The following is a 23777-nucleotide window of genomic DNA, read 5'->3' on the forward strand; positions in this document are numbered from 1 at the left end:
ATCAAATAGCACTATCAGCAACTCTCTTTGTGGTTACTCGAGTGTATGAACAGTTTGTGTATTTCTGACGCTGAAGGGAATAAGTGGTATTACTTGGAACAAAAACATGGGGCCTCCAGTTGAATCAGATGAAATTATGAGACAGAATATTTTTAGAAATTCATATGTTTCTGCACATGAATGATAGACACTTAAACAATGTATCAAGTTGGTTTTTAAGCAAATTTAAAGCTTTTTTGAGTTATAGTCACTCTCCTTTCCCACTTCAGGTTTGTCTGGGGTATGGTTACTATGCATGTCTGCAGTATAGACTATGTTAAAAGATGACATTAAAGTCATGACTCTTATTAACACAAGGCGAACATGTGACAAACATTCACTATTAATTAGTGAGGGAATGGAAAGTTGTTGCAATCAATTCAAAGAAGAATTTTATCAACAGAGTTTTATTATTCTTTAATAATACTAAGTTTTGAACTCAGGATCCCAGTCTTGCTAGGCATGTGCTCTACCATTTGATTCATGCTTCCAGCCCTTTTTGCTTTAGTTATTTCTCAGATAGAATCTTCTACTTTTGTTCAGGGTCAGCCTCAGACATGATCCTCCTACCCCTCCTACCATGTAGCTAGAACTACAGACATATACCATCATGCCCATCTTGTTTTTGAGATAGGGTCTTGCTAACTTTTTGCTGAGGCTGGCCTTGAACTACAGTCCTCCTTCCTCTGCCTCCCAAGCAGTGAGAACTATAAACATCAGTTATTGTTACTAGTAATGCAAAATATTTTCATGACTATCGCTTTTCTATCAATTAACTTCTTTCCCTACATAATTGTGAAATAGCTAGTCAGACAAAGTCAAAATCTTTGTAGGATCAGATCATTTTGGGGGGGCTTCAACATCCCACTGAAAAGGTTTGCAGTAATCTCTGTTGCATAAATATGTTTTTGAACCAACCCCAGGATTTCAGCACTAAAGTAGCTTTCAGTCAGAGGGTAGCAAACTATCACAGACCAAATGCAGAAACCCAGACAAGACCATTCATTTAAAAATGACTGATTTGTCCCTACAAAGATAGTGGCCATGAGATATGAGAGAGATAAAATGGTCCCCAAAGTCTAATAAATAACAATCTGGCCTTTCCCAGAAAAACTTCAACCTCTGCCCTAGGTAATATCTAAATGTCACCTAATACCATAAATGTAGGGTCATACAATATTGACTTTCCAGTGTAGTTTTGCTTTAACTGGGTTCCATGCATTTGAATTACTATATCCAGTTCCAGCCTCACCTTGGAAAATCCACAGAAATAGGAGCCCACTGGCTCTGTGGGTGACCCAGTGTCACACATGTATGTAGGAGCTGAGATTACAATCTATTGTCTCCTACAATGCAGCAGTGTTCAGCTGTTAAGGGATAAGTCTAGAAAGTTACATAAAAACAAGTTCTGCTCACCAGTGAGGAACTTTTAGCAATGGAAACTATGTATCCATTAATGATAACACAATGATATTTTAATCTTGTCATTTCTTTCTAGTTCAACAATGTGGAACCCAAACTTCTTGTTACCCACTGGCCTTTGGAGTTCCTGCTGCTCTCATGGCTGTATCCCTGAGTAAGTAAAAATCAGTTGAATTAGCTGGGCATCAGTGACTCATGCCTGTAATTCTAGCTACTCAGGAGGCTCTGAGAATTGTGATTTGATGCCAGCCAGGGCAGGAAAGTTATCTACAATTAACCACCAAAAACCCAAAAATGGAGATGTGGCTTAAGTGGTAGAGCATCAGCCTGGAGCAAAAAAGCTAAGCAAAAGTACTGAGTTCAAGCCCCAGTACCAACACACACACACACACACACACACACACACACACACACACACACACACACACACACACACACACACACACACACACACACACACACACACACAGAGTAGTAGGTCAAAGGACATGTATAGAAATGTATATTCAACCCTCTGGACATCTTTACCATCCATGTTTGGGTGGAGAATGGTGGGCATTGGGCAAAAATATAAATGAATGCCTCTCATCCAGGAGGGATGCCTTAGAGTTAGCACTTGTCAAAAATCTCAGACCTGCCAGGCACCAGTAACTCATGCCTGTAATCCTAGATACTCACGAGGCTGAGATCTGAGGATCATGGTTCAAAGCCAACCAGGGCAGGAAAGTCCATGAAACTCTTATCTCCAATTAATCACTCAGAAAACCGAAAGTGGCACCGTGGTTCAAGTGGTAGAGTACTCGCCTTGAGCTGAAGAGCTCAGTGACAGTGCCCAGGCCCAGAGTTCAAGCCCCACAACTGACAAAAAAGAGAAAGAAAGAAAGAAAGGGGGAAAAAAAATCTCAGGCCTGCTAGACACTGATGGCCCATGTCTGTAATCCTAGATATTCAGGAGGCTCTAAGGATCACAGTTCAAAGCCTGCCAAATGGGAAAGTTCACAAGATTTTATCTCCAGTAAACTACCAAAAGGACAGAAATGAAGCTATGGCTCAAATGGTAGAGTGCTAACCTTATGGCAAAAGAAGTTCAGGGACAGTGCCCAGGCCCTGTATCTGAGCCCCATGACCAAGAGAGAGAGAAAAAGAGAGAGAAAGAGGGAGAGAGAGAGAGAGAGAGAGAGAGAGAGAGAGAGAGAGAGAGAGAGAGAGAGAGAGAGAGAGAGGGAGGGAGGGAGGGAGGGAGGGAGGGAAGTGGAGGAGGGAGGGATGGAGGGAGGGAAGGAAGGAAGGAAGGAAGGAAGGAAGGAAGGAAGGAAGGAAGGAAGGAAGGAAGGAAGGAAGGAAGGAAAGAAGGAAGGAAGGAAGGAAGGCACTCCATGGCAAAATAGTCTCATTGAAGAGCTGCTTCATTAATTGTAGCCACATTTCTGTACTGTGCCATAGAAGAATTCTGCCACATAGGAGTAAAGTTTCAACAGACTAATTACATTTCTCTAAACATGGAAAAGAAGAAAAATAATGAGAAGGAAATTTTTCTGAACATTGCCTCCCAGAACATTAGAGCTATGTTTATTGTCTTTGTGGAGGGTGGAGATCCTTATATCCTTTGTCTATCTGTCAACAGATAGAACTGGGGCTAAAACAGCTGTGGGAGGTGGCTCGAGCTGCGTTGGGGTCTGAGAAGCAGATGGGAGGTAGCAGGCATTTGTGTTTGTATATCAGAACAAGATATGACACTGTCTGGGGTCAAAAGAGCTTCCTCTCCTATAATAAAGGATCCAGCTCTTCCTTAAGTTAGTCACTTACTTCTAAACAAGATAATAACTGAAATAAAAGCCATCTCTTGGGGTGCAGGCAGGCCTGGCAATCTCCATATTAACACATCTCCTTTTCCCTGTACAGTTGTATTTGTCATTGGCAGTAAGATGTACAAGAAATTTCAGCCACAAGGGAACATAATGGGAAAAGTAGTCAAGTGTATTGGCGTGAGTATTTCTCTGGCTGTCTTTCAGTAATGTGGAATCACCCCAAGGCCTCTTGCTTCCTTCACATGAAGATACAATGGAGCTTTGACTTTTCTTTAAACATATTTTTAATATTTTTACCCATTTTTGTAAATTTCAAGTTAAGGAACCAATTTCTTATAAAATTTGCCAGATAGAAAAATAAACAAATGGAGAAAATGATCTTTTTTTAAAAAAGGTGACATCAATCAAGATGCCTTGTATTCAAAAACTGATCTGTTGAATGGTATGTAACTCCTTTATACAACTCCTTTATAGTTAACGATTATTTTTATTTGCTTATGTGGTGCTGAGGAATCGAACCCAGGGCCTCAGGCATGCAAGGCAAGCGCTCTACCACAGAGCCACCTTCCCAGCCCCTTAATGATATTTTTTAAACTTCAATTTAAAATAATAAATTAATTTTAAAGTACCTAAGTGGAACTCAAGAATAAGTAAAAAGGAAGGAATAGAGCTGGCTTTTGAAGCATGTGAAAGAAAAACAAATCAAAGTGACTCCTCATTTATCCAAATGGCAAGCAAGGCCTGATGCTTTTCAGGGAGCAGTGACACAGAAATAGGGAGAGTTGGTTGAGTTGGGTGGTGAGAATCATGAGGTCTCAAGCCCTGGGAGGTGGGGTCCACCGGGCCACATGTATTTTCTTATAAGTGTATTTTTGTGTAGTGGACTCTTATGCTAGAACTGATGCTTAATTCAGTTATTTGAGAGATATTAGGGATGTTTGCAGCAGCCTGTTCTGTCGATTGAATCTATCAAGCATGAACTTCGTAAATTTTAAATACAGATTGTGTATTTCTGATTTTAAAAATTAGCAACTGAAAAAAAATTAGCAACCATGGGGGGAGGGGGGAGGCTGGGAAGGGATGTGAAGGGTAAACAAAGGAGGAGGCTGCAATGCTTGGTAAGAAATGTACGCATTATCCTGCCCATGTAATTGTAACTCCTCTGTACAGTATGTTCACAAATAAAATTAAATTAAATTAAAAAAAAATTAGCAACCAAATGAATGTATACAACAAACAGAATTAATCCATGGCTTTTGAAGAATTAACGTGAAAGAAGAATATAAAAAGCCAGGCGCTGGTAGCTCATACCTGTACTCCTAACTACTCAGGAGGCTGAGATCTGAAGATCACAGTTCAAAGCCAGCCCTGACAAGAAAGTCCCTGAGACTCTTATCTCCAATTAACCACCAGAAAACCAGAAGTAGCACTGTGACTCAAGTGGTAGAGTGCTTGCCTTGAGCTAAAGAGCTGAGGGACAGCACCCAGACCCAGAGTTCAAGACCTACAATTGACTGAAAAAAAAAAAAAAAGAGTTTTTAGGACTGAGAATGTGGCTCAGTGGTAGACTGCTTGCCTAACATGCAGGAAGCCCTGGGTTTGATTCCTCAGCATCATATAAACAGAAAAAGCCAGAAGGAGTGTTGTGGCTCAAGTGGTAGAGTACTAGCATTGAGCAAAAAGAAGCTCAGGGACAGTGCTCACGCCCTGAGTTCAAGCCCCAGGACTGGCCAAAAAAAAAATCATTTTTACATTCTTTTTTTTTGGGGGTGGGGTCCAGTCATGGGGTCTGAACTCTGGGCTTGGGCGCTGTCCCTCAGCTCTTCAGCTCAAGGCTAGCACTCTATCACTTGAGCCACAGTGCCACTTCCAGCTTTTTTTTCTTTTTGCTTACATGGTGCTGAGGAATCGAACCCAGGGCCTCAGGCATGCAAGGCAAGCACTCTACCACTGAGCCACCTTCCCAGCCCCCTTTTTTACATTCTTAAAAACATAAACTATGCCTGGCAGGCCCTGGTGGCTCATGCCTGTAATCCTAGCTATTCAAGAGGCTGTGATCTGAGGACCAATGTTTGGAGCCAGCCCACAGTAGGCAAATCTGGCCAAAGGCAGAAATGAAAGTATGGTTAAGTAGTAGAGCACTGGCCCTGAGTTCAAGTCCTAGTACCAGGACCATAAAATAAAATAAACCACACACTTCAGATACTGCCTAGCATTCCAGAGCTCCTGGGTTGGTTCAGTCCTCAGAACCACAAAAACAAAGTAATCTTAAATTTCAAATTAGTTTAATAAATATTAAAATCATATGTAAGGGATATTGGGCTAAATACATATATTTAAAATGAATTTTACCCATTCCACTTTTGTTGGTTAATTCCATTACTAATAAACCTAAATGGTGAATGTGCCTTGAGTTATATGGTTACTGAGACTCGATTCTCTAGAGGAGCTGGAGAATGTGACTCAGTTTCCTCAAACTGAATAAGAAAAGGATTTGAAAGAAATGTATATCAGTTAAGCATTTCAGCACCTGGAAAATTTACTTTTCACATACATTTTTCATTAAAACCCATGAATGGAAATGGGTTTTCCTAATGAAGTACAAGTCTGTTTTGAAATTTGATTTTTCTTCCTTCCTTCAGTTTGCCATCAAAAATAGGTTTAGACATCGGAGTAAGGAGTTTCCCAAGAGGGAGCACTGGCTGGACTGGGCCAAAGAGAAATACAACGTGAGTAACCCTGCTGGCTACCGTGGAACCATTCCATTATCTACCCTTTCCTGAACCTTCCAGTGGTGGGCAGGCAAAATCGAGATACAGAGTATCTAACCACAGAGGCCAAATGATCAACTGTGTTGTCCTGGCCCTTGTTAGCTTGTTAAATAAGATGACGTGTGAGCGGTTTTATATGCACACACATAAACACAAACATATAGATACCTATGTGTACATGTATAGACCTATATACACATATATGTATATATACATAGATACACACATACATATATATACATGTATATGTATATATATAATGAGATCTGATGGGTATAATTTATCTGGAAGCAACATTACTGTGTTAGGGTGTTTGGTATAATCTGCCATCAGTATTGTGTTAATCATAATTACAAAACTTTAGTTTAACTCTAGAAAAGGTAAGGGGTAGATGGTGTCCAAAGTGGGATTTACATGTAGTGGAATTTGTATTGCATACTTACCTCCTAAGTAGATGTTTCATTTATATTTCAATTGCGTAGACATTTCTCTGGAACAATGAATCACCTTACAGTTTGGCTCTAGGTGCAAACCCCCAGCCCTGTGAGTGACTCCAAGGGCTGATGACTTCTTCCTTCCTCCCTACAGTATCAGCTTATCTCTCAAATTAAGATGGTTACCAAGGTGATGTTCCTGTACATCCCACTCCCCATGTTCTGGGCCTTGTTCGACCAACAGGTAATGTGTCTGCTCATCTTCCTTTAGCAAATGTCTTTGGGATATTACCATGTGCTGAACCACACTTAGCCTTCAATTCCAAAGAAGGTTCTATTTCTCTTTTGTCTTTCACTGTTTAAATTGTTAGATCACATTGAATTTATTGAGTAAAAATATTAATAATCCCAGAAGCTTCTGTGAACATTTCAGATCCATGAAGAAAATAAGGTAGAGTCAAGTAAGAGCTTCTCTGGGGAGCTACCATCAGGGCCTCTAGCTCTCTCGCTGATCTGAACTGACTGCACAGATCCTGTTTTCCAACTGACCCAGCATGGTGAAAAGGTTGTTGTCTTTGATGGGATCATGGGGTAGTTGAACTGAGAGGGCTTTAATCCCTTCCACTTTAGTCACTGATTAGTTGACAGTGCTGAGGTTGGAACTCAGGACCTTATATTTGCTGGCCAGTGCTCTACTACTTGAGCCACTCCCCTGCCCTTTTTTTTTCTTGCTCCAGTTATCTTTTTAGAGAGAGGCTCACCTTTTCTCTCAGGCTGCCCTCCAAATGCAATCCTTCCAATCTCCATTTCCAAAGTAGTTGGATTATAGGACAGCCCTACCAAGCTGCTCCGTATCTCCCACTTTAAACTGGGATGATTTAGTCTAGAACTTTCCTCCGAGGGTGTGACATAGCCCTTCCTCCTAAGAGCTTCATTCTTTCTGTCACAGCTATAGGAGACATAGTAGAACCTTGTGCAGTGATGTTTGACAGCTCCAGGTGTGGTGATGAGTAGAAGAAGCCATAACCTACTCTTTTAGAAACTGAAGTTTAAAAAAGTTGTGACTGTGTGTGTTTAGTGCACAGGGGGATTCTTGCAAGGGTCTGAACTTCCCTTGGGGAAAATGTGAGTGTGCACTAATCTTACTTATAACTATGAGATTATGACTGGCTTTATGAAGACCCAGGTCACAGTCTTCCTGTTGGACAAGAGCCTGCTGGAATCAAACTGGCACTGGAAATAAACCCAGTGCCAAGTAGCTGGAGACAGGGGTGAAAGACTATCTGAATAAGTCATAATCACCTTGAAGCTGTGAGGATCAAATTAGGGATTGTGTAGAAAGTGCTCAGTGACGGGCATACAGTAAGAACTGCAAGAGGGCAGATCCCTGCCCTTCTGTGATGCCCTCCTAGACAACAAACCGGGCTTCATGAACAGCATCCTATGGAGCTCCACCCAGACCAGTACTTTGTGCCCCACCCCCAACAGGGGCCCAGTTCTGCATATTGTATCTCCTGGTAGAACAGAAATGCAACCTATTGCCTTCTGCCTAATACTATAATGGACCAGGAGGCCAACTTAATGAAGACAACTTTATGTATTTAATTAGTTCATTAGTGCTGGCACTGGGGCTTGAACTTACAGCTCTGTACTCTTGCTTGACTTTTTCATTCAAGGCCAGCACTCTACCAGTTGAGCCTTATCTCTGCTTTTAGCTTGCTTCTTTTTTTTCTGGTTAATTGAAGATAAGAGTCTTACGGACTTTTCCAACCAGGCTAGCTTCAAACCAAGATCCCCGGATCTCCGCCTCCTATGTGTAGCTAGGATTACAGGCGTGAGCCCTATCACCTGCTAAAGCAACTTTAAATCCCATAACACTTCGGCCCTCGATCCTAATTTAGAAGAGAGCCCACTGTGGTTTGGGAGACTTTAAAAGCCATACTCCCCAATAATGCGGTAAATGTGTCTGTTTTTAAGGGGTCCAGGTGGACGCTGCAAGCAACCACTATGACTGGGAGAATTGTGAGTGTGGGGTATCTTGTTATTTACCTCCTCTGGCCTCTGCTTCTTTATTTTATGCCTTTGTCCACTTTCTCCTTCTCTTTTGTGAGATTTCCCCCCCTCGTCTCTTCCAGGGAAGTATTGAAATCCAGCCGGATCAGATGCAGGTAGGAGGAAGAATTGAAGTCTCTTTCCAGATCTCCTCACAGAGCCCAGCTTCACCCCTTCTCTCTGCCCCGCCCACAGACTGTGAACGCCATCCTCATCGTGATCATGGTCCCCATCATGGATGCCGTAGTGTACCCTCTCATTGCCAAGTGTGGCTTCAATTTCACGTAAGTGCTGGTTGGCGTGGGGTGGTGGAGGCCCAGTTGGTCCATGGCATGGAAGGGGCTGTATTGGGTCTGCTGTGGCCCCCACGACCCCACCTTGAAGGTGGAGGTTTCCAAAGAATTGGATTAAAGAGATGTTTGCAGGCTGATGTTTCTAAAAAATATCCTTTAGAATAAAAGGGCTTGAGTCCGCACCAGTGGCTCACACCTGTAATCTAAACTATACAGGAGGCTCAGATCTGAGGATCGCAGTCTGAAGCCAGCCCAGGCTGACAAATCTGAAAGAGTCTTATCTCTATTTAACCAACAAAATGCTCAGAAATGTGACTCCGTTGGTAAAGTACCAGCCTTGAGTGGAAAAAGAAAAGTGAGATTAAAAGGCCCTAACTTCAATACTGTGCCAATACTGGCACAAAAAAGTCAAACTATTAATTATTAATTTATTAAGTAAAAGAATTCAAAAGCAGTCCAAATGCTGATATCTCATGCCTATAATCCTAGTACTTAGGAGATTGAAATCTGAGGATCATGGTTCAAAGTCAGCCTGGACAGGAAAGTCTGTGAGACTCTTATCTCCAATTAATCACCAAAAAGCAGTAAGTGAAGGTATGACTCAAGTAGTAGAGCTCTATCCTTGAGTAAAAACTTAAGGACAATGTCAGGTCCTGAGTTCAAGTCCTAGGACTAGCACAAAAATAAGTTAATAAATAAATTGGGCTGGTAAACCTAAGTGGGAGAATGCTTGCTTAGCAAACACAAGGTCCCCAATTCAAATTGAGGACTGCCATCAATAAATAAGTGAATAAATGAACTATGAAGGGCAGCCTGAACGAATGGTTGGATGGTTGAATGGTTGCCTAGTCAAGGTTCTAGAAATTGGGTGTAAAGGTACACATGAGAAGCTGTATGCCATTGCCCTCCTTGCCTGCATTCACAGTCACAAAGGACAGAGAGGATTGGGGGCACACAGGTCTTTGTCCATAGGTTGGTTTTGTTTGTCTGGGGGGACACGGGGAGAGGCGGCGTGCTTTGGGACTTGCGTGCCTGAGGGCTGAGGTTCACTTTCTTGTCCCCATCAGCTCTCTAAAAAAGATGACCGTTGGGATGTTCCTGGCTTCCATGGCCTTTGTGGTGGCTGCAATTGTGCAGGTGGAAATTGATGTGAGTTTCCCCAGTCTCCCATGTCCCTCGCTGGTGGGTTGAAGGGGAGCAGTCAGAATGAGAGGATCAGAGGAGGCCAGGGCCCGGCCCTGCACACAGTGTGAGGTCTGGAGCTATGGGCAGTAGGAGGCCAAGGGAGCTGTCCCTGAGCTTTTGTGCTCAAAGCCAGGCCTGTAGCTCCACTTCTTTGGTAGTGAATTAGAGATAAGAGTCTCAGGGACTTTCCTTCCCTTGATCCTCAGATCTCAGTCTCCTGCGCACACCTCACTTTGTGGAAAATGAGTTGTGGAACACACCTGGGCTCCTCCAGCAACACTGGGTCTGTAAATGCAGCATAAAGACAGGAAGCTCTGAGCACCAGTGTGGAGACACCGGAAGTGACGCAGTTGTGAGAGGATGGGGGAAGCAAGAAGCAGGGAGAGCAGACCTTAGGTCCCCAACCAAGAGCGACATCCGTGGAGACCACGGTTCCTCCAGTCACTCTGCTCCTGGGCTTCATAACCGGGTCTCCTCTGGCCCGAGGTGGCTCAATAGGGCCCTGAGTGGCCTGTTGCCTATTATTCCATGCTCTGTATGAACACCTTTTCCGGTGGTCACATGACATGAGCTCAGAAGCCATGCTGGGCAATGGGCCTGTCTCTGCCAGCTCAGCTGTGGATGGCTGGAGGAAAACCAACTCTAATACAAGGTTGACAGTGACCATCAGAGTCACACTGACCCTCACTGTCAAATGTCTTTTCTTTCCTTCAGAAAACTCTTCCAGTCTTCCCTGGAGCTAATCAAGTCCAAATTAAAGTCTTGAATATAGGAAATGATAACATGAATGTATATTTCCCTGGAGAGACAGTGACACTGGGCCAATTCTCTCAAGTAAGTGAAAGATGATCTGAATGCCTTTTTCATCTGGAGACCTTTTCATGAGATTGTCACCATGTAGCTGGGATCACAGACACATATCACCATGCCTGGTTTACTGATTGAGATGGGGATCCTTTTGCCTGGGCTGGCCTTAAACCACAATCCTCCCAATCTCAGCCTCCAAAGTAGCTAAGGTTATAGGCCTGATCTGTAGTGCTTGTCCCAGCATTTTTTTTTGTCAGTTGTGGGGCTTGAACTCTGTCCTTCAGCTCTTCAGCTCAAGGCTAGTGCTCTACCACTTGAGCCACAGAACCATTTCTGGTTTTCTGAGTGGTTTATTGGATATAGAGAGTCTCACAGATTTTTCTTGCCCTGGCTGGCTTTGAACTGTGATCTTCAGATCTCAGCCTCCTGAGTAGCTAGGATTATAGGCCTGAGCCACTGGCACCTGGCTCCAGCATTTATTTTCAAACAGCAAAATAAAATTAAAATGTTTGATGAAAAGTAGAATTCCTGTGTCCATATGAAAACAAATGTATGACAGAGTCCAGAGGGCAGGTAGAGGCTAAGACAAATAACCGCCATCTTCCCACAAGGCATTTTTGGTAGGGATAGATTTGAATACAAAACTTGGAATGGCAATAACATACCATTACAATGGTAACAGTATGAACAAGACTGGTATTAACCGTGCTTCTTTTCCCCATGTATAGACAAATGAATTTAGGACTTTCGAAGCAGACCAACTCACAAGCATAAACATTTCTACTGGGTCACCTGTCACTGAAGTAGTGCATAAGTTTGAGCCAGGCCACCGCCACACCCTTCTCGTGTGGGCCCCCAATCACTACCGTGTGGTAAGTAGATGACACCCCCAGCTCATGGATGTCAACTGGGAGACACAGCTTTTGTTTGTTTGTTTTTTCTTTCGTTTGTTCATTTAGTTGGTCATGGGGCTTGCACTCAGTGCTTGGGCACTCTCCTGAGTTTTTTCACTCGAGGCTAGTGCTCTACCACTTTGAGCCACAGCGCCACTTCCAGTTTTCTGGTGATTAATTAGAGATAAGAGTCTCATGGAGTGGCTGGGAAGTTGGCTCAGTGGTAGAGTGCTTGCCTTGCATGCCTGATGCCCTGGGTTCAATTCCTCAGCACAACATAAGCAAAAAGAAGAAAGCAGGAAGTGGCGCTGTGGCTCAAGTGGTAGAGCACTAGCCTTGAGCTGAAGTGCTGAGGGACAGCGCCCAGGCCCAGAGTTCAGGCCCCATGACCGGACCAAAAAAAAAAAAAAAAAGAGTCTCATGGAGGGGCCTAGGAAGGTGGCTCAGTGGTAGAGCGCTTGCCTTGCATGCATGAGGCCCTGGGTTCAATTCCTCAGCACCACATAAAGAAAAAGAAAAAAGCCAGAAGTGGCGCTGTGGCTCAAGTGGTAGAGCGCTAGCCTTGAGCTGAAGAGCTGAGGGACAGCGCCCAGGCCCAGAGTTCAGGCCTCAAGACCGGACCCAAAAAAACACACAAAAAAAGAATCTCATGGATTTTCTTGCCCAGACAAGCTTTGAAGCCCAATCCTCAGATCTTAGCCTCCTCAGTAACAAAGATTACAGACATGAGTCACCAGTACCCTGCAACACAGCTTCTAATTGGTATGATTTTGTTTTCTATCTATGTCTTATGAGATCAGATAATCCTCCATTTCTCCTCTCTTCAGGCACACAGGTCATTTGACTTGCAGTGAAAGTTTAGTGGATGAAAAGAGTTAACATGACTTTAAAAAAATTTTTTTAATTTGGGGCTGGGAAGGTGGCTCAGTGGTAGAGTTCTTGCCTTGCATGCCTGAGGCCCTGGGTTCGATTCCTCAGCACCACATAAGAAAAAATAAAAAAGCCGGAAGTGGCACTGTGGCTCAAGTGGTAGAGCACTAGCCTTGAGCTGAAGAGCTGAGGGACAGCGCCCAGGCCCAGAGTTCAGGCCCCATGACCAGACCAAAAAAAAAAAATTTTTTTTAATTAAAAAAATGCTTTAAAGCACTGGATATAGTATAATGTGCATAAGTCACATAGAATACTTACATATTCTCAGGACTCTGTGGTAAAGTTTTTTTTTAAATACCTTTTTTTTTTTTTTTGGTCATGGGGCTTGAACTCTGGGCCTGAACACTGTCCTTCAACTCTTCAGCTCAAGGCAAGCACTCTACCGCTTGAGCCACAGCACCACTTCTGGTTTTCAAGTGATTTTTTTGGAGATAAGAGTCTCACAGACTTTCCTGCCCAGGCTGGCTTTGAACCACAATCCTCAGATCTCAGCCTCCTGAGTAGCTAGGATTACAGGCATGAGCCACTGGCGCCCAGCTAAGGTATCTTTACTGGTACTAATTTTTTAATTTACATTGAATTAGGTCAGTCTCTGAAAAAATACCAAGGTATGTTAGGTATAACCAATCACACACATATGAAATGCTCAATGACAAAACACATGAAGAAGCTATGCAGATGGCATCCAATGAAAAGAAAGCCCTGCAGGATTCCACCAGGGGGGATTTGAGTGAGCCTCTACAAAATCACAGCATGCAGCCGGCACCAGTGGCTCACGCCTGTAATCCTAGCTACTCAGGAGGCTGAGATCTGAGGATCGCAGTTCAAAGCCAGCCTGGGCAGGAAAGTCCATGAGACTCTTATCTCCAATAAACCACTCAGAAAACTGGAAGTGATGCTGTGGCTCAGGTAGTAGAGGGCTCACCTTGAGCTGAAGAGCTGAGGGACAGGGCCCAGGCCCAGAGTTCAGGCCCCATGACCAACAACAACAACAAAAATAATCACAGCATGCAACTGATTTTGTTGGTCACTTGCTTAAGGAGAGGGTTGTTGCGAGACTTGTTTTCAGTTGCTGGGACATAGTATTCTTTTTTGGGGGGGGGGGGGGGAGGTCCGGTCATGGGGCCTAAACTCTGGGCCTGGGCTCTATCCCTCAGCTCTTCAGCTCAAGGCTAGCGCTCTACCACTTGAGCCACAGTGCCACTTCCGGCTTTTTTCTTTTTGCTTATGTGGTGCTGAGGAATCGAACCCAGGGCGTCAGGCATGCAAGGCAAGCGCTCTATCACAGAACTACCTTCCCAGCCCCTGATTCTTAGGAATCACTGGCAATCGAGGACCAAAATTACTAGAAAGCCAGGCACTATGCCTCATGCCTGTAATCCTAGCTACTCAAGAGGCTGAGATCTGAGGAGTACAGTTTAAAGCCAGTCTGAGCAGGAAAGTCCATGTGACTCATCTCTAACTACCAAAAAACTGTAAGTGGAACTGTGGCCCAAATGACAGAGCACTAGCCCTGAGCAAAAAGAAAAAGAAAAAGAAAGAAAAGCTCAGGACAGTTCCCAGGTCCTGAGTTCAAGCCCTAGGACTGACAAGAGAAATACACACACACACACACACACACACACACACACACACACACACACACACACACACACACACACACACACACCTACCATTCAAGGCTGTCTTATTTTTTTCTGTAAATTTATGAATTTATATTGTATAACCAACCACATGTGATTAGTCAAAATAAAAGAATAGTGGGGACTCAGATTAGCCTGGAGGACAAGCAGAGATAAAGAAATGGAAACTGGGCTGGGAAGGTGGCTCAGTGGTGGAGCGCTTGCCTTGCATGCCTGAGGCCCTGGGTTCGATTCCTCAGCACCACATAAGCAAAAAGAAAAAAGCCGGAAGTGGCGCTGTGGCTCAAGTGGTAGAGCGCTAGCCTTGAGCTGAAGAGCTGAGGGACAGTGCCCAGGCCCAGAGTTCAGGCCCCACGACCTGACCCCCCCCCCAAAAAAAAAAGAAATGGAAACCTTCAAATGTGACCTTCCCTTAGCTCCTAGAGTAAAGGACTCACGTCATGATCTTCTAAGGCTGATCTTCTAAGGCTGAAGCAAAGTAGATATTAGAAAGGTGTTTATATTAATGTTTTCTCTCTCAGGTAAAGGATGGGCTTAACAAGAAGCCAGATAAAGGAGAAAATGGAATCAGGTATGAAGATTTCTCTAAAACTTAACTTGCAGCCAGGCACCAGTGGCTACACCCATAATCCTAGCTAGTCAGGAGGCTGAGATCTGAGAATGATGATTTGAAGCCAGCCTGGGTAGACATAACTAGGAGACTCTTATCTCCAATTATCCAGCAAAAAGTCAGACATGAAGGTGTGATTCAAGTGGCAGAGTGCTAGCTGTGAGGGAAAAAGCCAAGTATAGATGTAGAAATAGGTGTACATCACAAAGCTCAACATAAAGGTTGAGTTGTTCTGTTCTGTACTTGGGTGCTCACTCTACTGTCTCTTCTGTAAATTGGACAGTGCTACATGCCTTCACTGAGGCTGGGACCTTCTCATCACTAAAGTAGTACAAGAAATCCAAGGTCTTCTACATCCTGTAACACCTAAAGAAGCGGTCCTTAACCACCTGTTCTTGCTTGTCTAACACCTGTGTGGTCCTGGGAGGTGGAACCCTGGGAGGTGTAGGCCAGGATGGAAGCATTGGGATGTAGGACCCAGGCTAGTAGACACTTCAGCTGGCACTGGGCACTGTCACTCCAGCCCCATCCAGCTCTAGGTCTCCACCATCTGACAGCCATCGCTTTCAGCTGTCTATCCATACCACTGGGTTGGGCCATCTCTTCCTACAACCCTTGCCCACCCTTCCCTATCCCAGTCTCTGAGAAGTAAAGGAAATATGGACTTTCTTTATCATCCCCAAAGAAGCCCTATCTGGGGATGTCTTCCAGCTACTCAGCAATGTCTGCTGCTGTTGATCATTTGCCATTTTAACATGAAAGCTCTCCGAACAAATATCAGAAAGGCCTGGCTGCCTTGGAAGGGAAAAGCATCTCTACCTGTCCCTACCTACTTGATGTCTGTAAACCGGGTAATATTGAAAAAGAACTTAGAACAGTACCTAACTTGTATAAAGTACTAGACTATTTCAGGAACACTCCACTGCACTCTCAGGTCTGGACCCATCTCTATGGAGAGTCTGTTTTGCTCTCAAATAATTGTCTTAAGCTGGATGCTAGTGGCTCATGCCTGTAATCCTAGCTACTCAGGAGGCTATCTGAGGAGCAGAGTTCAAAGCCAGCCAGGGCAGGAAAGTCTGTGAGACTCTTATTTCTAATTAGCCATCAAAAAATCTGAAGTGGAGCTGTGGCTCAAAGTGGTAGAATGCTAGCCTTGAGCAAAAAGAGCTCAGGGACAGCACCCAGGTCCTGAGTTCAAGCCCCAAAATCAACTAAAAAAAAGTCTTTCTTTGACTCTGCTTTCAAATAAGCTTTCTCTATCTGCCTTAAAAATATATAAAATAAATAAATAAAGTATTCGGCTAAATTATTTCTCTTAGGGGAATTGTTATAAGTGCTGAGCAAGGGTGAACCTAAGCTTGCTAACATTCATTCATTAGACTCCAGAAGTTTCTAACAGTCTCTTAAATTCTTTCCAAAAAGTCATCTCAACTTAATGACTGTTGTATGTCTCATAGCCTAAAATAAGGTATTCCACAGTTCAATTCCAAGTGAGACGATTTTCTATTTCAGATTTGTAAATGCTTTTAACGAGATAATGAACATCGAAATGAGTGGGAAAGCATATGAAAATATCACGAGTCACAACGCCAGCGAGTATCAGTTCTTTCCTTCTGGCAAGTAAGTACCTGTGTTGGACACGCCTCCAGGTTCTAAGATGTCAAGTCTTTATCATTCGAAACTATATCGAGGTTTTTAATACCGAGAATGTTAAACCCGATCATTCTTTCAATAGGAAAACCTTCACAGTAAGCTCAGCAGAGATTCCACAAGACTGTCCACGTGTCTTTCAGTCTTCCAACCTTGACTTTGGCAGTGCTTTTACTTACGTGATCAGAAGGGAGGTGAGTAACTGGTTGCCATCCATAGACATTCTCTCAGACATCCTGCCAGGGGTCCTCATGACACCGAGAAAAGTAGGATAGGTATTAGAAGTGTAGAATTCATCAAACTCACCATGAATGCTTCAACTTACTGTTGACTTGGGTTAACAGTAAAATAAAATATAGCAGTCTGATGTACCATGACAAAGATTTCATGTTAGCCGGTGTCTTGTGTTTCTTTACTATTAACAAAAATATAGCAATTTATTTAAAGAGATGACAATGTTTTAAACAAAGTGGACTTCCAAGCTACTCTCTTATTTAAAAGGAAACATTATCTAGACATGGTAATTCATGCCTGTATCCTAACACTCGGGATTAAGAGTTCAAGGCCAGCCTAGGTTACACAGTGAGGTCCTGCCTTTAAAAAAAGAGGAGGGAAAAAAGGAAAGGAAAAGGAGATTAAAAAAAAAAAAAAAAAGAAGGGAGGGGAAGTGGCACTGTGGCTCAAGTGGTAGAGCACTAGCCTTGAGCTGGAATGCTGAGGGACAGTGCTCAGGCCCAGAATTTGAGCCCCATGAGAGAAGAAGAAGGAGGAGGAGGAGGAGAGAGGGAGGAAAGAAGGAAGGAAGGAAGGAAGGAAGGAAGGAAGGAAGGAAGGAAGGAAGGAAGGAAGGAAGGAAGGAAGGAGAAGGCAGACTAGTGAACACATTCTCAGCTCCCACTAGGGCTTTCCCATCATGAGTAAGGAAGGAAGGAAGGAAGGAAGGAGAAGGCAGACTAGTGAACACATTCTCAGCTCCCACTAGGGCTTTCCCATCACGAGTAGAAGGAAATGTTGCATATGTATATTTAAATTATGTACTTCCTTTCTGTGACCATGGAGCAGCCCTAGCGGGGAACTCTATTAGCCTTGTAAAGAATTGTTGTTCTAGAAAGTTTCTCCACATCAGTTTCAACTTGCTGCTTCTTGATGGTTTAGAGTAACGGCTGCCCAGGAGAGCTGGAGTTTGAAGACATCCCCCCCAACACAGTCAGCATGGCTCTGCAGATCCCGCAGTACTTCCTGCTCACCTGCGGAGAGGTGGTCTTCTCCGTCACGGGACTGGAGTTCTCCTATTCCCAGGTCTGTGGTTCCTGTCACCCATGTGCCCCCTTCCCTCCGCCCTGCCCACCTGCAGAAGTCACTGCTGGGGCTCCATCTACATCTGGGATGGCTGTTTATAGTCTTTAAAAACTCTAGGAGGCACTATGGAATCTTCAGAGCAAGGTCTCTGAGATCAATGGGGTCTTTACTGACATTCCTGTGCCATGAGCTCTGTGAGAGCTTCTGTCCATGTGTCTGTCCCCAAAATCACACTAACAGTCAGAGTACTAAGTGGAAAAAAAAGCTGGATTCATGTCAGGCTAGAACATTCTAGATTTTACAGTGAGCAGAGGGGATCAACTCCTCAGCAAAGTGCTTGCTGCCAAGTCTGTGTCTTCAGCTGAGATCTTTGTAGATCCCAGTAACCACGTTGAATAAGGCCTTGCTTTAAGAACAAGTTTAAGAAATCCTGCTTTTAAGTGTGATAGACAAATGAGGCAGTTGTTCTGGGGTTTGTTGAGGGTGTTGTTGTTGTTGTTGTTGTTCATTTGTTTTTAGCCAATACTAGGGCTTGAACTCAGAGCCTACCACCCTCACTTGGCTCTTTTCACCCAAGGCTGGCACTTTTGAGCCACAGCTCTACTTGCAGCTTTTTGCTGGTTAATTGGAGGTTAAGGGTCACTCAGATTTTTTTCTGGCTTCAAACCTTGATCCTCAGACCTCAGCCTCCTCAGTGGCTAGGTTTACAGGAATAAGCCACTGGTACCTGGGACAATTATTCTGGATGCTCAGATTAGAGCTTGATTCTTGAACTATTTTGTCAAAACTACATGAATAGTCATTGTGCCCCGCAATTTCCAGTACCTGCCATCCTTGTAGGAAAGGTGGTGGATGGAACCTGGTTAATCCTTTCTGTGATGACCACATGGTCTAGCAAAGGCGAGGAAGGCATCCAGGTGACGAGAGCTGGAGGAGGTACACTGGAAACCCAGAAAACCAAGCACAGAAGGGCAGACCTGCAGCTCAGGGAGCAGGCTCCATTTGCATGAAGGCCATGCGTGGCTGGCTCTGCTTGGAAACGCTTTTGGGGAGTGGAGTTGACCCCCCCTTACCAAGAGGAGCACTTGGGGACTGGTGCGTGCTCTGCCGCGGGAGAGTCCAGGTTCTTATCCACGTGATGCCCATCTTCTAGTTGGGCATGCCTGGCCTTTGCTATCAGGGGGCTACGTGGTGGAGTAGTGGAGTAGTAGCTCGGAGGTCAAGCTCTAGATGGTGATGGGCTCTGCTTTGCTTCCTCAGGCTCCATCCAACATGAAGTCCGTGCTTCAAGCAGGCTGGCTGCTGACAGTGGCCGTGGGGAACATCATTGTGCTCATCATAGCCGGGGCAGGACACTTCAGTAAACAGGTACAGGGCAGAAGGAGCTGGGATGTCCTGCTGCACTGGGAATGGTCATTCCCATGATCCTCTCGGTCTGTCTATGAACACATGGTCTCTTGGTCTAATGGCTGGAGACAGTTGCCAGACCTACCAGACAGGATTTTCACCAGCAGCAATGGAGAAGGGAGTGTCAATTCTAACTTGCACCTGCTGTTGCACAGTTGGAAACTGACAACTGAAATAACCAGTCTGCGTTGCAGGACATACACTCAGCATAGTTTTCTACCAAAGGAAACACCTCAGCTTGGTGCTGGTGACTCAGGTTTAGGATCTTAGCTTCTCAGGAGGCTGAAATCTGAAGACTGCAGATAGAAGCCAACCAGGGGAACCAAATCTAAGAGTCATCTCTGATGCATAGCTCAAGAGGTAGAACCTTGACTGTGGATGAAAAAGCCAAGCAACAGTGCTCTTGAAGCCCTAAGTTCAAGCCCAGGACCAACATAAAACCAAATAAATGAGTAAATATATTTAAAAAGAACGTGATATTCATCACATAAAAGCTCTAAAGCAGGGGCTGGGAAGGTGGCTCAGTGGTAGAGTGCTTGCCTTGCATGCTCGAGGCCCTGGGTTCGATTCCTCAGCACCACATAAGCAAAAAGAAAAAAGCCGGAAATGGTGCTGTGGCTCAAGTGGTAGAGCACTAGCCGTGAGCTGAAGAGCTGAGGGACAGCGCCCAGGCCAAGTTAAGGCCCACAACCGGACCCCAAAAAAAAAAAAAGCTCTAAAGCAGGGGAGAAGAAGCTGACACTGACCAAGATGCACTATACTTATACATTGATGTGATGAATTGAAACACTTCTGCACAATTATGTACACATAATTTTAAAAGTAAATTTAATTTTAGAAACAAGAACTCTAAACCAACACACCATCTAGAAACTTTCATGATACCTAAAGTTTAGCCATAGTGAAGGCTGTTTTCTAGCTCTGATAAAATGAAGATGTTTCTGATATTTAAGCTTCTAGCCCTGAGGCAGACAAGCTCTGCCAGATATGAGTCTATCATCTCAACCTCTTATGGCTTCCCACATCTCATCAGGCCCCAAAGGTATGCTAATGCCAGGAGTGCATGAACTCACAGGGTTACCAAGGGGTGATACAAGATCTGGGTAAAATTCTAGCATATTCTTCTTCCCACAGGGTACTGCTTAAAATTCTCTTGGTCCCATTCCACAGGCATCAGCCTTACTTATTTATTTATGTATTTATTTATTTATTTATTATTTATAGCACTGGGGCTTGAACTCAGTGCTTTACCTCTCACTTGGTTTTTGTGCTCAGGGCTCTACCGCTTGGCCACTTGAGGCCACACCCTCTACTTCTGGCATTTTGCTGATTAATTGAAGTTAAGAGTCTCATGGACATTTTCTGCCTGGGCTGGCTTTGAACCATGATCCTCAGATCTCAGCCTCTTGAGTAGCTAGGATAATAATAAGTGTGAACCATCAATGCCTGATCCAGCTACATACCTTTTTTTTTTTTTCCGGTGCCAGTTGTGGGGCTTGAACTCAGGGGCTGGGCACTGTCCCTGAGCTGCTTCAACTCAAGGTTAATGGTCTACCACTTGAGCCACAGTCCCACTTCTGGCTCTTTCTGAGTAGTTTATTGGAGATAAGAGACTCACAGACTTTCCTGCCCAGGCTGGCTTCAAACTACAATCCTCAGATCTCAGCTTCTGAGTAGCTAGGATTACAGGCGAGAGCCACCAGTGCCCAGCTCATTTACATATCTTAAGGCTTGAATACCTCAGAAATTTTCTCTCATCTTCCCAGAGTCTTACGTTTCTGCATTTCTATGCTGTGAGAAAAATGTTAGCTGTGACTTAGGCATTTGAAAAGAAATGTCCAAGTCTGTCCCTGAATTGATTGCCTGCCCATTTTCAATAATTTTTTGGGGGGGTCCAGTCGTGGGGCCTGAACTCTGGGCCTGGGCGTTGTCCCTCAGCTCTTCAGCTCAAGGCTAGCACTCTACCACTTGAGCCACAGCACCACTTCCGACTTTTTTCTTTTTGCTTATGTGGTGCTGAGGAATTGAACCCAGGGCCTCATGCATGCAAGACAAGTGCTCTACCACTGAGCCACCTTCCCACCCTTCAATAATTTTTTAAAGCACTTTCTACCTAGTCATAGCAAGAAAATGTTTCTGCAATGCATACATATGCATGTTCACATGACTTTGCTTTTATTTTCCTTTTTTTTCCCCTTACTTCCCCTTCAAAGTGGGCTGAGTACATTCTATTTGCGGCTTTGCTCCTGGTCGTCTGTGTGATATTTGCCATCATGGCTCGATTCTACACTTATGTCAACCCAGCAGAGATTGAAGCTCAATTTGATGAGGATAAGAAGAAGAATGCAGAAAACAACAACCTGGGTCCCGCATTGGAGCCTGTCTCCCAGACCAGGATGTGAAGGGCATTTGGCAAGTGCAAAATGAACTGCGCCCAGCCTGGGCCCTGACCTCTGTCCACAGGTGGCAGGTTGCTCTGCTGAATGAATGGCCTTTGATGGGGAAGACTTATTGTGAACCAAACCAAGAAATCAATTTTATAAGCAGTCATCGACGAATCTAAAACTCTAGATAAAGTCTTTTTTTTAAAGTCTTATTTAAAGCTTTTTTTTTTTTTAACACTAACAGCTTATATCTCTCCTGTCATACAAATGAGCTTAGTTTGGACTAACTTAATTTGGAGAGGGCTCCATATTGTTTTTGTTGTAACACTGTGGTGAAAACAATATTGAATGTGGCAGGAGCCAATGCCAAAAATGACCTCACAGGAATAGTAAATACAAGCTAGTAGTAACTGATAACTTAAAGATTCCTTTATTTTCCCAATCTCTACCTCTTTTTAAATTATGTATGACTAAAAGCCACACAAGTGAAGGCCAGTCGTAGTTTTTGAAGTTTCACTTGTATGAAATAAAATTCTTGTTCTTAATAATAAGTATCTGTGTATCTTTGAGTAAAAAATCTTTAACATACTGTCTGGTTATAAAAGTAATATATGTTCATTAACGTTTCATCCAAAGTCAATAAAAGCATTAACAAAAGCAATGCTCACATAAGTAAACCCCAGGGACATGGAACATCCAAGTTTGTTTCTTCCTGGTCCTGTTTCCTCCCCCCCCCCCCACCACCACCGGAAGGGTAATAAAAATCTACATCTTTTCTTACTAGGATCTTTCTACACTCACATATGTGTACATTTTATAGTATTTTTCCTCAATACTGATGAGCACTTCCTGCTTGAAGGAAAAGTCCTTCCAAAGAGTATAAACCTTCCTACAGATACTTTGCCACTCCTATGCAAACTGGCAATCGTTCTTAGGCAAACTAGTCCACAGTGCTAGAGGTCACCTTGGTTCCTGGACTAGGAGAGACAGTCTGTTACTGATGAGCTGTATGCAAACGCAGTGTTGCATGTAGAGGCCGTGTTGAAGGGGAAGTTTGAAGTCCAGAGTGAGGGACACAAATGTGCTATCAAATCTTGCTCAACACCTTCTGAGGCTTAGGATCATCTCTATTTCCTGACGAGGGCTCCATTTCCTTGGGACATGTTTTATTTCTCTCTACAGACTCTTATCTAATCACCCTTGAACTTCTGTGGCTGGAATATATCAAGTTTTCATTCACAGATCAAAGGGGGAAAAAATCAGATCCTAAGACACATTCTCTATCCATCACCCTCAGCCCCTCCTCTGGGCTCAGCCTCCTTCATTCCCATTTTCAATTTCCCGTCAATTTTCCCATCTGCCCTCCCTGCAGCATTTGGTGACATTCCTCCACACTTCAACACAACATTTCAGACCTCACTGTGGAGTCACAGTTGAGCTCGCCTAGACTGCAAGCACTGTGTGAATCTTGTTCACTGACCCCCAGAACATGATAGTCTTCTTTAAACATTGTGTGCTATCAGGAGGTGGAAGTAGTCAGATTTCATCTGAACAAATTAGTGGCATTCAATCAGAACATGACTGAATGAGCCTAATCACAAACTCCAATATAAAAGACTAGACCTAGGGCGACATTGTCTAAAAAGAAATGTACTCTTTACCTGACTTATGTAACTGTAACCCCTCTGTTGGTCACCTTTATGCCAATAAAAAAATATTGTTAGGGCAGGGAATGTGGCTTAGTGGTAAAGTGTTTGCCTAGCATGCATGAGGGCCTAGGTTTGATTTCTTGGTACCACATAAAATTAATAAAATGAAAGGAAAAATAACCATTAAAAATTATTTTTTAAAAATTTATTTTAAGACTAGACCAAGGGGGTCACTAACCTTGTCACTCTAGTGGCTTCTATTCCCTGATTAACATTTTTTGTGCCTTTGATAGTGAAAAACAATAGTTACAGTACCAGCCCTCAATTTCCACTGCCTCACTCTTGACAGTAATTGAAAGAGCTAAAGCTGAATCCTGAAGCCCAACTTGTTTTATAGCTCTTCAGTAACTGTGGAAACCTTTGACCTTTTAGATCCCCTTTCTTTTGTGAGATAGAACCCCAGACCATCGGAGGCCTTTGAAGTCCTTTGTGTGAGGGTTC

At 43.8% G+C, this 23777-nt stretch overlaps 1 protein-coding gene across 1 annotated transcript in view; it reads left to right on the top strand.

The window, feature by feature from the left end:
- The window catches only part of Slc15a1 (solute carrier family 15 member 1), a 45185-nt gene extending 23031 nt beyond the window's left edge, over positions 1-22154 (top strand). Inside the window, exons 8-23 of the mRNA XM_070001939.1 lie at positions 1538-1615; positions 3364-3446; positions 5912-5998; positions 6629-6718; positions 8452-8496; positions 8610-8642; positions 8722-8810; positions 9887-9968; positions 10719-10838; positions 11540-11683; positions 14799-14848; positions 16400-16507; positions 16623-16731; positions 17693-17836; positions 19097-19204; positions 21457-22154. Coding sequence (XP_069858040.1) covers positions 1538-1615; positions 3364-3446; positions 5912-5998; positions 6629-6718; positions 8452-8496; positions 8610-8642; positions 8722-8810; positions 9887-9968; positions 10719-10838; positions 11540-11683; positions 14799-14848; positions 16400-16507; positions 16623-16731; positions 17693-17836; positions 19097-19204; positions 21457-21645 — 1559 coding nt within the window. The 3' untranslated portion in view covers positions 21646-22154. The remainder of the gene's footprint in view (positions 1-1537; positions 1616-3363; positions 3447-5911; positions 5999-6628; positions 6719-8451; positions 8497-8609; positions 8643-8721; positions 8811-9886; positions 9969-10718; positions 10839-11539; positions 11684-14798; positions 14849-16399; positions 16508-16622; positions 16732-17692; positions 17837-19096; positions 19205-21456) is intronic.
- Positions 22155-23777: the final 1623 nt, after the last annotated feature.

Source organism: Dipodomys merriami, unplaced genomic scaffold (assembly GCF_024711535.1).
Source record: "Dipodomys merriami isolate MVZ:Mamm:240054 unplaced genomic scaffold, mDipMer1.0.p SCAF_6, whole genome shotgun sequence".
In the NCBI taxonomy this organism is placed as follows: Eukaryota; Metazoa; Chordata; class Mammalia; order Rodentia; family Heteromyidae; genus Dipodomys; species Dipodomys merriami.